This window comes from Mytilus trossulus, chromosome 13, assembly GCF_036588685.1.
Source record: "Mytilus trossulus isolate FHL-02 chromosome 13, PNRI_Mtr1.1.1.hap1, whole genome shotgun sequence".
Classification (NCBI taxonomy): Eukaryota; Metazoa; Mollusca; class Bivalvia; order Mytilida; family Mytilidae; genus Mytilus; species Mytilus trossulus.
This window is the reverse complement of record NC_086385.1, coordinates 49,749,951-49,763,912: the sequence shown is the minus strand read 5'-3', so window position 1 is coordinate 49,763,912 and position 13,962 is coordinate 49,749,951. Positions and strand designations below refer to the sequence as shown.

Genomic DNA, 13,962 nt, shown 5'->3' with positions numbered 1-13,962 from the left:
AAGGTTTACTATATGTTTTTATCAATCCAAAAATGTTAGGCCCCAGCAAGGTAAACTTTCTAGTCTATGAATGGTTTCCTGCTATACACATGTGATACGAATTCAAATTATTAATCGAATACCCGAAAGAGAAAAATACTTATCAAAGACATCAGGATTACTACGTAGTAAACAAATTATTAATAAGGTAACTAAATCCCAGAAACTGCGAGAGGAAGGGCAACTTGGACAGTTCTGATAAGTAAACACTTTCTAACCCGATTTTTTATTTCATGGGATTTAACTTTTACTTTTTTGCTCAGTAATTAACATAACTTGTTTTGTCCAGACGTATTCTTATCTCGTTGCAGTTTAAGTATGATATTTTTAGTAGCTACTTTTCAGTAGCGCTCAAGTATTTAATATGTCATTTTTAATATAATTGTCCAAATCATGATATAAATATGCAAATTGCATCATTATATCCGTCTATATTCTGTTATCATTTAATTTAAATGCCCTATGATGAGAAAATAATAATTGTTGTACATGTACTTACTGAAAACATTAACTTGCTTTGTGTTACTGACATGGCAACATTTATCTACGATAAAAAAAGAAAGCTCTCTTCGTGTGATTTAGTATTATCAGCGGTGGTACCAAAAGACACCTGTCATAATACTCTTGGACAAGCGAAAATCGATGAAACTTCCAAACCAGTTCATTGTTGTCTTGAGACCTTGAAAATGTGTGCCTGACAAAATAAGACATGAAAAAAATTAACCATTACGAAAACTAGACTTGATGTTTTGTAAAACATTTCATTTTGTCCAAATATTAGAATATCTTTGTAGACAGCAGTGTTTGGTACCTACGGAAATAATTTATTTCACATGATGCAGTTATCAAAAAAAGGTAAGAACATGGAAAACCAAGAAGTTAATCAAAATACACTGCAAAATTTGCACTTCCAAAATTTCAACCGTATTGAGTGTAAAAGAAAAACAACATAACACAGTCAATAGCTATGTTGACAATAAGGCATGGGTCATTCAGATAGGAAGGCCGCCAAGGCGATGTCCAAATAAGCAAGTAAATTAAAATTTGTAGATCAACACAATCGACAATTAGTATTACAGGAGAAGTAAATATGATTATAATTCAATCGTTCAGTCTTACGTCTTTTCCGAAGCACTATAGATCATCCGGTTTGTGGTAGGGTGCGTTTTGTTTTTATTTTGTTTTCCATGCCTGTCTTTGTACAGTTATTCGTCGCTTGATTTTTTTTTATTGGTGCCATGTGATTATCCTTTTGTCTTCGACTTATGGTTTTGAATATTCCTTTGGTAGAGTTCGCCTTTCTTTTATAATATGAGACTCTACCACACCGTTTGTACTACTCATAAGCAAAATTATGATCTTGGTGTATTTACATTGTTCCTTTTTTGTACGGATAAAATTTGCATAATCTATTTTGATAGAGATTTTGAGGAAGGTGTTGATTTCAGAAAGTCAATATAGCTTCCATGCTGTTGTTACGATATCTCAACTCTGGATTTGACCGGTAATAAAATAAAATGTCTAGATACAATCGCAAATCATTGCGTGTAGAGTTATTAAGATTAAACACTTTTTTTACAGATTATTTTACTTAATATTCAGTCCGTCGGCTGTTTTCAGCTTGTGAGTTAACCACCCTCAGTGAACATTTCATTAACCTGCCGAGTTTAAGTTCACACTATATGCTACTATCTTTTGAAAAGAGGGACGAAAGATACTAAAGGGACAGTCAAACTCATAAACCTAAAACAAACTGACACAACCATGGCTAAAAATGAAAAAGACAAACAGACAAACAATAGTACACATGACACAACATAAACCAAAGAGTAAACAACACGAACCCCACCAAAAACTAGGGGTGATATCAGGTGCTCCGGAAGGGTAAGCATATCCTGCTCTATATGTGGCACCCGTCGTGTTGCTTATGCGATAACAAATCCGGAAAATAGTCTAATTAAAAAGTTTAGGACAATTAACCCCATGAGTTTTCGTGACATCATATGCTTTCAAATAAGAAAATAAAAATATTGGAACCTATCAAATGTTTAATTATTTTTTTTATATAAACTAATCCCATATTGGGCATTGATCTCGTAAAATTTGAACTCATTCTTAATTTGTTCTGTTAATAAACCAAAACAAGCATAAATACTGAATATGCTTGTCTATCAAATACTTACGAAAACATTGCTATGAGAAAATTGACGAGAATGATATGCGTCAAAACCGTATAAATAGCTAATAACATATAATTTATTTCACTGACTTCCGGGCATCTTGCCATTGTTCCATTCCTATACAGTGCCGGATCTTTTGTACAGTCTGTTTCCGTTCCTGTCCATCATGAAACAAAATGGTAGGTTCATTTTTTTACACAAATAAGGCCGTTAGTTTTCTCGATTGAATTGTTTTATATTGTCATATCGGGACCTTATATATTAGCTACGGTGACCTATTGTTGTTAATGTCTGTGTCATTTTGGTCTTTTGTGGATAGTTGTCTCATTGGCAATCATACCAGATCTACGTTTATATATATATATATATATATATATATGATATTGTAAAGAACAATACCAGAGGTACCTTAACTTTCCAATTAGATTTTTCTTTATGTTCAGTATTTTTGTGGTTTTACTTCTTTTAAACGATTTGATGACAAACAATAAAATACAAAACAAACCATAGGAAACCAAAGACAGAGCATCACGAACCAACCAACTAAACGGGGGTTTTGAGCTGATCAAAGGAAAGCAGATCCGGTATTCATTAACATTCGAAGAATAAAGATATTTTATTAAAAATTATTAAATTATCAAATATCTTGCAAAGATTTTAAGTCTGCTTATTCTACTTGTTTCTAGAAAATGTTTATCTTGTGAAAAAAATGACTCCATAATGGCGAAGGACAGCTTCCAAAAAGAAGCGTCTTCGTAATTTATACTGAGTAAGACTTGTGAATCGGAGGATGATTATAATTCACATTAATGGGCAAATTTTCAATTAGAACAGCAGTTTTCCAGATCTATTAGTTCTGTCTTTTTGTTATTGTTATTAACATTTTACATGTGGTATTAAACATTAATTCTCCGGTTTGTTTTTTGTGTCATTAATACTACTGCATGCATTAAGTAAAGACCAGACCGCCACTGTTTTTTTTTTTGCATTCCCACACATTTGTTAGTACTGTGTTAATACCACTAACTATAAACTTGGATTTAACACTTTTTTCAAGCCTTACACTGATATTTTATTTTTCACTTTTTTCCTGTAGTCTTTAAGTGTTTTGGTTGATAATTAACTCATTCGGCGAGCATACCATACTTTCTTAGTGTTATATGTAGACAAGATAACTAAATAAATTACTAAGCGATTGAATCTATCATGCTCACGATTATTTCTCCGTGTGTCGTCAGACTATTTGAGCAGCCTTGCTAAAAGTAATCTGCATTCAGTTTGAAGAGTCTAAACACATGAATCTGCACAGATATTATTATCTAAGTTTTTAGACAAATTAAACCTACAGTTCGAGAACAAAGAATCATTACGTCAAAGTATTACCTTGAAATGTATCTAAAAACAGTTCTCCATATAACTGCCAGTATGGAATGTAAATAATCTCTTTAAAGAGTAAATATCCTGGTTCTGAGTTCGGGTACATGATTGCATGGTAAATGATACCAAACCCAAATACGAACACGGCAAATATTAACACAAAGAAAATTATGTCAAAAATCTGAAACCAAAATATATATTGTTGTTCATATCAAAAACGACAAACTATGAAAATAATTTGTCAATCTATACACAATTAAATTACACTATAATATAAAACAAACTCAAGGTTTTTTTTATAGTTGTCGTTGTCTAGACAAGTTTAATGCTAACATACATCAACAACTAAGCGTAATGTTTAATCCGTTAATCGAAGATATGCTAATTCTGCGACTATTTCTAACAAACTGGAAAATGTAAATAGATAAAATAGTAATGGTCAATTTTGGAGCCATCTTCAAGGTTCGCATTTAAAACCATATCGACTTCATAAGAAAAGAAAATCAACGGCTTTAGGGTAAAACAAAACTAAACGTAAAATTATAAATTGAAAATAGCTGGATAAAAAACAATATTGGTACATTTTATTAACAGCCTGGCTTTTTTGCTCAGTCTGTCTATGTTATATTAATACATTCGATATGGTAATCAGATGTTCGATAACTGTACTGAAATAAAATACAAATATCTAGTGCAATGTGCGCTTTCAAGTTTGGAACACTGATTACTATAATCAGCAGAAAATCATACATCTTTTCTTTTTTTTAGGTATATAAAATTGTGATAATACAATTTACGGTACACATTTTAATGCACTTGTATAATCAAATTAGGAATTAAAGAAATGTAAGTGTATAAAATGAGAAATTGTTGTTTTTTGTTGAAATAACCATCCGTTAACTGTTTCATTGCATCTTATTCAAGATAATCCATCACGTTTGATAATTACCTATCCAATATATGTAGATCGTGCTGTGTGTTTTGTCTATTATTACCTATTCAATACATGTAGATCGTGCAGTGTGTTTTGTCTATTATTACCTATCCAATATATGTAGACCGTGCTGTGTGTATTGTCTATCATTACCTTTCCAATATATGTAGATCGCGCTGTGTGTATTGTCTATTATGACCGACCTATCCAATATATGTAGATCGGGCTGTGTGTATTGTCTATTATTACCTATCCAATATATGTAGACCTTGCTGTGTGTATTGTCTAGTATTACCTATCCAATATATGTAGACCGTGCTGTGTGTATTGTCTATTACTTATGATTACCTATCCAATATATGTAGATCGTGCTGTGTGTATTGTCTATTATTACTAATCCAATATATGTAGACCGTGCTTTGTGTATTGTCTATTATTACTAATCCAATATATGTAGATCGTGCTGTGGGTATTGTCTTATACAAAGAATTGTGTACCTCCCACTATCATGACGTCACATTACATTGTTTTATCTAAGCTGTCGGCGGTGTATTGAAATATTTGTTCAAACTTAATAACATGTAATAAATAGATACCAGGCTTTATATCTTGTTCGCTAGACACATGTTTTCTGTTTAAAACAATCTATAGTGAAGAATAAATAAAGGCAACAGTAGTATACCGCTGTTCAAAACTCATAAATCCATGGACAAAAAACAAAATCGTGGTAACAAACTAAAACCGAGGGAAACGCATTAAATATAAGAGGAGAACAACGACACAACACCGAAACACAACACACACAGAAACGGACCAAGCATCAGACCAAATACCACGAGAATAACAAATATAACATCAAAACCAAATACATGAATTTGGGATAGACAAATACCGTACCACGTCTTATCTTAATATCTCAAAAATAAGAGAAAATAAATGAAACAACGTTAAAATGCAACACACACGGAAACGAACAATAATATAACAATGGCCATCTTCCTGCCTTGGTACAGGACATTTTTTTTAAAGGGGAATAAAAATGGTGGGTTGAACCTGGTTTTGTGGCATGCCAAACCTCGCACTTTAATGGCAAAGTTAAATATAACATTGAAATGACAACATAATATTACAGGACTACAATACAAATAAATAGGAGAACATATTAGACAAAGAAACAAATGATTAATAGCATCAGGTTTAAAATTCAATACGCCAAAAACGCGCCTCGTCCACACAAGACTCACCAGTGACGCCCAGATATAAAAGATCAAAAGTGAAAAAAGTACAAAGTTGTACAGCACTGAAGATCAAAAGTTGAAAAACAAAACATGTGAAAAAGCTAGATAAAGTACAAAGTTGAATACCCCACATATTGATATTTTTTTTTATCTGAGCCTCACTCATAAGTCTTATGAAGACAAAATGGGCGTCTGGCGTATCAAATTATAAGCCTGATACCTCTTATAACTATTTGTAGATAAACACATATTTATACGTAAAAGAAGCTCCTATATTATGTATGTGTGATAATTTTAAAGATATTCAAAACAACAAGAAAGAAACAAAATACTATAAATAAATACTAAACTACTCACCAATCTTCCAATCATAATCACTTTAGGACCAATGGCCGTTGAAACGATAAAGAACTGCATACTGTTCAGTATAAATATTCCAAGTGTAATTGCATACATCGCACGTGCGTAAAAAAAATCGTCACCTGATAAGGTCAATCGAAGAAGAACAGATGTGTAAAAAAGAGAGTACATGAATACCTCAAAAATTGTCCAAAACTTGAACCATGTGATATACTTCAAGAGGGCAGAATTCAAAACAAACGCCTACAAAATATAAATACATATGTAAATCAAGAAAGGAATGAAGATCATCTAGCTAGTTTGCAACCATATGTTATCGTTTGTGTTTAGTTTACGTTTTTGAGGGTGAGGACGAGAAGGGTGGCGGTTAATGAAACTCAGTTATCAGCTTTTTTATTGTTCTTCTGTTTTGTTATTTCGTCTTTTTAATTTTTAGCCATGGTGTCTTTTGTGTGCTCATGTTGTTTCCACAGGTTTTGTATGTGTCTTTTGTGATTGAATCTTTTTTTATTGTCGCTGATAATCTATTTGGTCAAACATAAACTGAATCTGTTCGGACGCACGAAATGGCTTAAGTGCTTTTTTTGAATTTTTCTTATTGACTTTCCGAATTGATTTTCTTCTAAGTTCAGTATTTTTGTGATTTTACGTTTTACCTGTCTCAGTTCTTCTGTCATCATAGATGTTGCCCATCCAAATATAATATATTCTTTATAAGATATTCCTCCTTCAAACACCGGGTGTAAATCTGTTAGCACAAACAAGGAAAAAACCACAAGGAATGCATTATATGCCAGCTGAAAAAATAATGTATAAATAATTAAATGTCATGTATGTAAAGGGTATTGGTTCGATCAAATGATTTTATCTGTTTCTTGCTATATTTGTGTGTGCATTGCCTGTTGTTTATTGTTAAACATGTTGTACCTAGCACAGTGAATTAAATATTTAATAATTAGATGATAACAATTTTACGTCAGTTGTTTTCAAAACAAAATTTTAAAATATAATTTCACCACGTTTTTTAGTTCAATTGACCTAAATGAACACAAACAAGATAGAACACAAATAAGTTTGAATACTTACAATCTGTAAAAATGGATTTGATATATGTTACGAATTAAAGGATAATAATATATTCAGGGAATATTGCATTAAAACATCGGGGACTGGTAATGAAGTGAAATAGTAAGACTATTTCTGCGTCATAATAATTATTAAATTTACATTTTGAATATGTCTAAATTAAAATCTATAGAAATTCTTTATAATTTGTCAAAATGTAGTGTATAACATGCTCAATAAAAAGTTTGGGTTTTTCACGCTACAGAGTTTGCACAATTGTCAGATTTTGTATAGATAATGATGACCCCAATTTTTTGTGATAAAAAGAAAACTAAACGATATAATTTTAAAAGACAAAATATAAGATAGCTTTTAACTTTTGGACTATTTTGAATCTCGATATTTTCTGAAATTAATTCTTACATACTTTTTTTAACCCTGTATGATATTTTTGCCGACGTGAAATTTTGAAATTGTTTGTACATACATTAAAAGACAAATATATGTGACGTATACAATTTTCTGACGTCAGACACGCGAATCAATGAATGTGTTTGTAGAAAGAGGTTTTTGTGTTATATTAAATTGTTCCTTTTAAAATTGTAACACGATGATGAATTCTGTACCCATGTTTTGACTATTTTATTGATTATAGATATAGGAAGATGTGGTGTGAGTGCCAATGAGACAACTCTCCATCCAAATAACAATTTAAAAAGTATACCATTATAGGTTAAAGTACGGCCTTCAACGCGGAGCCTTGGCTCACACCGAACAACAATATATAAAGGCCCCAAAATTACTAGACTAAGTGTAAAACCATTCAAACGGGAAAACCAACGGTATGTCTGTTTAGTTCACGCATCATTGTAAATATAACAGTATTTGATGAGACTGTCATCAAAGTTAGAGGGTTAGCGCTATAAAACCAGGATTAATCTATCATTTTCTACATTTGAAAATGCCTGTACCAAGTCAGAAATATGACAGTTCTTGTCCATTGGTTTTTAATGTATTTTGGTTATTTGATTTTGCCATGCGATTGTGGACTTTCCGACTAGATTTTCCTCTAAGTTGATTTTACTTTTTTGTCTTGAGATAAGAAAAAAAATAGGGTAAAAAATGTTTGATTGTAAAATGATAAAATAGGTAAATTCACAACACATTCTAATGTAAAAGTTGCTTTTTCTGAGATATCTCTCCATATGTGACAAAGTTGAAAAAAAATAACAAATATTCAGTTTTTGTCAAATACAGCCGTACATATGATAAATCACATAAATTGCTATATTAACTAAAAAAAATAGTCTAACAAATGAAATACATATTACTCTCGAAATTTGCATATTTCATGAAAAATCAGGATCAATTTTTATCTGCTATTTCGAAATCTAAGATGGAGTAAGACATCATAGCCACCTTAATAAACCGTTGGAAGTCTTAATAGCCAGTCAATGTCGTTAAAAATCCGCATCATCAGTCACCTTAATCGGATACCAGTGGGTTTTTTTTTTTTTTGGTGTTAGTAATTTTGCGTGGTATTGAACCGGTATTACATCAGTTCAATAAAACATTTGGCTGGTTCCTGACCATTTATCGTATGATCGATATCAACATTCACTTTATTTTTTGCTTCTTTAACGGTAGATAGCTGGTCTCGTGACAATTTTATAAGTATTTATCAACATCCCTTCTTTATAGGCTGCTTGGTATCACTTCACAAAAATACATTTCAACTTTGATGAGTTTACGGTATGTTTAAAATATATAATACTTGACGCAGTTTATCATGTTGAATTTCGGCAATCATGACATAAAAGAGATAATGCGTTAGCAAAGAGTCAACGCTAATAAAGTAGCTATCCTTTAATACAGTAACTTAAATTGATATTCAAATGTTTTAGTATTCTTCAAATTATACGTTTTTTTTTCTTTTTATGAAAATAAGTATAACTTACACTTACCAAACTAAAAATAAATTTTGTAACAGGTGAGTTGTAAAAGTAATAAACATTTTTTATTCTTTGATGAAACTCAATTTCATTCCATTGTTCTGCTAAGCTTGATTGATTTTGCATTTTATTAGACTCAATTCCAGATTTTGATGACCATTTTGAATTAACATTTGGAAAGTCTCTCTGCTCATGTGAAGTATATCGGCTGTTTGCTCTTTGGGGTGGATATTCTCCATTTTTGTCTTTTTCATCTTGAATCATTATGCTTTGTATCATGAATGGTACAAAAGCAGCAACAATAATCTAAACAATTAAATGTATGCATATAATTAATACTTAAAGATGACAATATATATTTACAATTTTCTCTTTTGTCAACAGTGAGTTAAATGAGTAATTGATATAGACTATATCAACATTCAAAACAAGTGGCTCATAAAAAATGAAAAGATAAACAAAACATCTTTAAAAGTTTCGTAACAATTTAAGAATCTTTTTCAGTAGAAACAAAAATGCACATCTTTACTGTAGAAGAATATCTTTACTAGTTTTATTACCTATAATTTCATGTATTTCATCGTGTTGCCTATGTAAAATTTAAAATTGTTTATAATCCAGGTACTTTGGATAACTATTGTATGCACATTGAACGACAAATTTATGTGACGTATATAATTTTTCTGACGTCAGACACTCAAATCAGTCCATGTGTTCGTAGATAGTAGATGTTGTTGTGTCCTGTTAAATTGTTATACGATGATGACTGATGTTCCCATATTTTGACTATTTTATTGATTGTGACTGTTTATTTAACGCATCATGTAAATGTAACGGAATTTGATGAGACTGTTATTAAAGTGAGAGGGTTAGCGCTATAGAACCAGGTTTAATCCACCATTTTCTACATTTGAAAATGCCTGTACCAAGTCAGGAATATGACAGTTCTTGTCCATTCGTTTTTGATGCGTTTTGTTTTTTTGATTTTGCCATGTGATTATGGACTTTCCAAATTGATTTTCCTCTGAGTTCAGTATTTTTGTGATTTTACTTTCTAATTGTCGTGATGCTTTTTTGCTACAAGATTTGAAAATATTTTGATTGTTTTGGATACTTTTTGGAACTTGATATTATTCCCAAATAGTTTACAAAGCACCTTTTGGGTCCTATATGTACTCAACTGATTTGGTTCTTCTTAATTTTTAACTTTCAAATATTCGGCTTCAAGCGTTTCTGATGAATGTAAAGCCAGAATTTGATTTGTACATGTATCTCCAATGGGGTCTAAATGAGACTTGACAACCTGTAGTAAACTACTGTTACCTCTAAATAATAACATATGTTAAGGTAGAAATGGATAATGGTCCACAAATAGGAACGTTTCGTGTTGGTCAATAAAGTATGACTGTAAGTAAAACGCCGCCTTTATTTCATGATATTTCAACCAAAACAAAATAAGTGCTCATATTTTTGAAAACGACAGTTACGATAGTTATGTATCGTGTAGAACTAGTTGTATCCTCTTAGGGCATAAATCCACTACAATCCTAGCATTTTACATTTATTCTACATAGAACCAAAGACATACAAATCATGTCTTAATATAAAAATCCATAAAGGAGTTTTAAAAATACCTTGGCGTGGGAAGTATAAGGTAGAATATTCCCCTTCCAAATGATATCCAATTTAGTTTGACATGCAGTGTGTTCAACAAACTTCATTAGGTGATTATGTTGGGACAGTTCGAAAAGTGTTGTATTTCCATATCTCTGAACTTTCTGAACTAAAAGTTGTCTGGCTTTGTGTTTATCTTTGATATAAAGTTCTGTCATCACATCGTAGGCAAGTTGCTCATAATATCTGAAAACAATATTTAAAAAAACTTTCAGCATATTATTTTGTTTGGTTTTTTATTTAAGCTATAGATATAGGAAGATGTGGTGCGAGTGCCAATGAGACAACTCTCCATCCAAATAACAATTTAAAAAGTAAACCATTATAGGTTAAAGTACGGCCTTCAACACGGAGCCGTGGCTCACACCGAATAACAAGCTATAAAGGGCCCCAAAATTACTAGTGTAAAACAATTCAAACGGGAAAACCAACGGTCTAATCTATATAAACAAAACGAGAAACGAGAAACACGTATATATTACATAAACAAACGACAACTACTGTACATCAGATTTTGACAAAAATACAACACTGCATGAAATGATACGTTTACAAAATTTATTCATATATTAAATTTCTAGTTTTGAATTTAAGGTCTGATTTATGAAGAATTATTTTAGTAGTTTATGAAAATTTAATAATTTTTTTAAATTTCTTATTTTTTTAAGTTTAATTCCGATTTATGGGTTATTAAACTTGATATTTATTTGAAAAATAATAGCAGTTTAAATTTGTTATTTAAAAGGTTTAAATCTTGTTTATCACCGTTAAATTTGTCATTTAAATATACGTTTATTTTTTATCAAAACTACTAATATCAGACGATTTAACTGAAATTTAATTTAGATTAAATAACAAGTTTATACTGATCAATTTTTGTTCGGTAAATTTGAAATTTAATGCCAGTTTTGGTATACGTTTATTTTTTATCAAAACTACTAATATCAGACGATTTAACTGAAATTTAATTTAGATTAAATAACAAGTTTATACTAATAAATGTTTGTTCGGTAAATTTGAAATTTAATGCCAGTTTTTAGTAACGTGTTTTACATTGTCTTATCGGGGCCTTTTATAGCTGACTATGCGGTATAGACTTTGCTCATTGTTGAAGGCCGTACGGTGACCTATAGTTGTTAAAGTCTGTGTCATTTTGGTCTTTTGTGGATAGTTGTCTCACTGGCAATCATACCACATTTTTTTTATATTATGTTTCTTGTTTAATTTCAATGATGAAGTAATTCTTCTTCTTAAGGGTCAACAAGGCTTCACTACTGTCAGATGAAGACATGTTGTACAAAATAAAATGGAGCGAAAACGATATTAAGAAAACAAGACGACTTTACGATCGGGCTTATTATAATTGTTCAAAAGGAAGAAGAAGAAAAAAGAAACTTTCGTTGGAAAAATATTAACAACTTACGTAAATCAATATTTAAATCCTGAAAATCCCTAAACCTGTAGATCGAGATTTTCACGTAAGTAAAAGTCTTCGTCAGATTTCCATGGACGTTCTGGTTATCTTTTATCTCAATCAAAACACAACAAATAACAAGAGCTTGAATAATGGCTAAATTTCATTGATAGATTTTTATCGTCTTTTATAAAGAATAATCCAGTTATGAATAGTCTAAACAACATGTATTTATCGAAGTACATATGTACATATCAACAACACAAATAGAATATATTTTAAGAAACAAGCAGTTTTGGTTATCCCCCTTATTATAAACTAATTATATTTTGACATTTTGACATTTTCCTTTTATTTGATATTTATGATAATCATATATATACTTATTTCTATACAGTTCACTTTGTCAGATTTTTCTTGAATATCGTATTACTTTTTTGATAATATTTATGATGGGATGTAACTCTTTTTGTCAACAATCATATCTGTTTCAGAGGAAAATATTTATTTTAAAAATAAGTTATCTCCCATTACATTGGAAAAGCGTAAAGATTAAGATTATACATTTTAAAATTTGTCTTTCTTTTTTAATATATTCAACACAGTTTTACAGATGGATGGATAATTCTTTGAAAAAGAAATAACCAAATGTGCAGCATACTAGTATAAAAGGGCACACTATTAAAAGTAAAAGCTGTTTTAGCGCAAATTTCACAATTTTCACGAAGTAAACGGGATTTTTTCCCCAGTCGTCGTATTTTGCTACTGACTCTTTTGCAAATAATGATACCCGTTTGTACAACATAAATCGCTTTTCCGTAAGTGGAAGTTATGCGGACGCTGAACCTACAAGTCTAATCGACCCCAACATTTGTAGTCAGCAGGGCATACATGTACTTAAGGTTCATAAAACAACGTGGTGCAGATATCTCTCAAGACTTTTCCTAGAGAGAAGAAATGACAATGCCGTAAAAATCGCTTCCTATACTGCTACTTTTGCATAGGTACTTTTTCTGTACAAAAAATCTGTGGTACTGGAAATGTACTTTCAAAATATAGTACTTTTTTGTTACTTTAAATTTATTGTAATTGTTAGGTACCTGTGTTTTAATCTAAATCCTATTGATATTAAGATGTATTAAAAACCCACCCAAGAGAGAATCAATGATATGGCTTTCCAAAAGCAAGAGACTGACATCAATCAAAATAAAAAAATTGAACTTTTTTAATATACTTTATAAACCAAATAAAAGACCCTCGTATGTTGATCAATGCAAATCCAAAAGTGGTAGATTTTTAAGTGCTCATACTTTATCTATTGGAAGAGGGCGATATCTAAAAATACCAAAATAGAGTAGGGTATGTCTTTGCTGTAACAATGGATACATTGAAGATGAACTTCACTTTCTTTTAAAATGTTCCTCCTATAAATATGTGAGAGATAACCTTATTAAAAAATTAGATAATGTTCTATTGAACAACAAAGGAGTAGGTCCAGTAAGACATCTGTTCGGCCCCAAAATATAGCAGTTTTACAAAATTGTTAAAATGTAAACTTTTAGTTATTTATTGGAAAGTAGAATTTTAGTTTAAACATATTTATTTACAGTGGATTAGGAAACATGTTTTGCAACTTATATTAATCCCTCTCCACTTTGCAGGTGCGAGTGCTGCCTTGTAGCGGCATTAGCCTACTCTTTTTCGAAATCTACAAGGGTGTCTTTAACGT

The 13,962-nt window shown here is 30.9% G+C and overlaps 1 protein-coding gene across 1 annotated transcript in view; it reads right to left on the bottom strand.

The window, feature by feature from the left end:
• Positions 1-545: 545 nt before the first annotated feature.
• The window catches only part of LOC134695081 (transient receptor potential cation channel subfamily M member 1-like), a 67,590-nt gene continuing 54,173 nt past the window's right edge, over positions 546-13,962 (bottom strand). The window contains exons 10-16 of the mRNA XM_063556274.1: positions 10,780-11,005; positions 9,158-9,451; positions 6,785-6,925; positions 6,306-6,371; positions 3,603-3,777; positions 2,223-2,376; positions 546-733 (exon numbers count right to left, since the gene is read on the bottom strand). Of these exons, the coding sequence (XP_063412344.1) occupies positions 580-733; positions 2,223-2,376; positions 3,603-3,777; positions 6,306-6,371; positions 6,785-6,925; positions 9,158-9,451; positions 10,780-11,005 (1,210 nt within the window). The 3' untranslated portion in view covers positions 546-579. The remainder of the gene's footprint in view (positions 734-2,222; positions 2,377-3,602; positions 3,778-6,305; positions 6,372-6,784; positions 6,926-9,157; positions 9,452-10,779; positions 11,006-13,962) is intronic.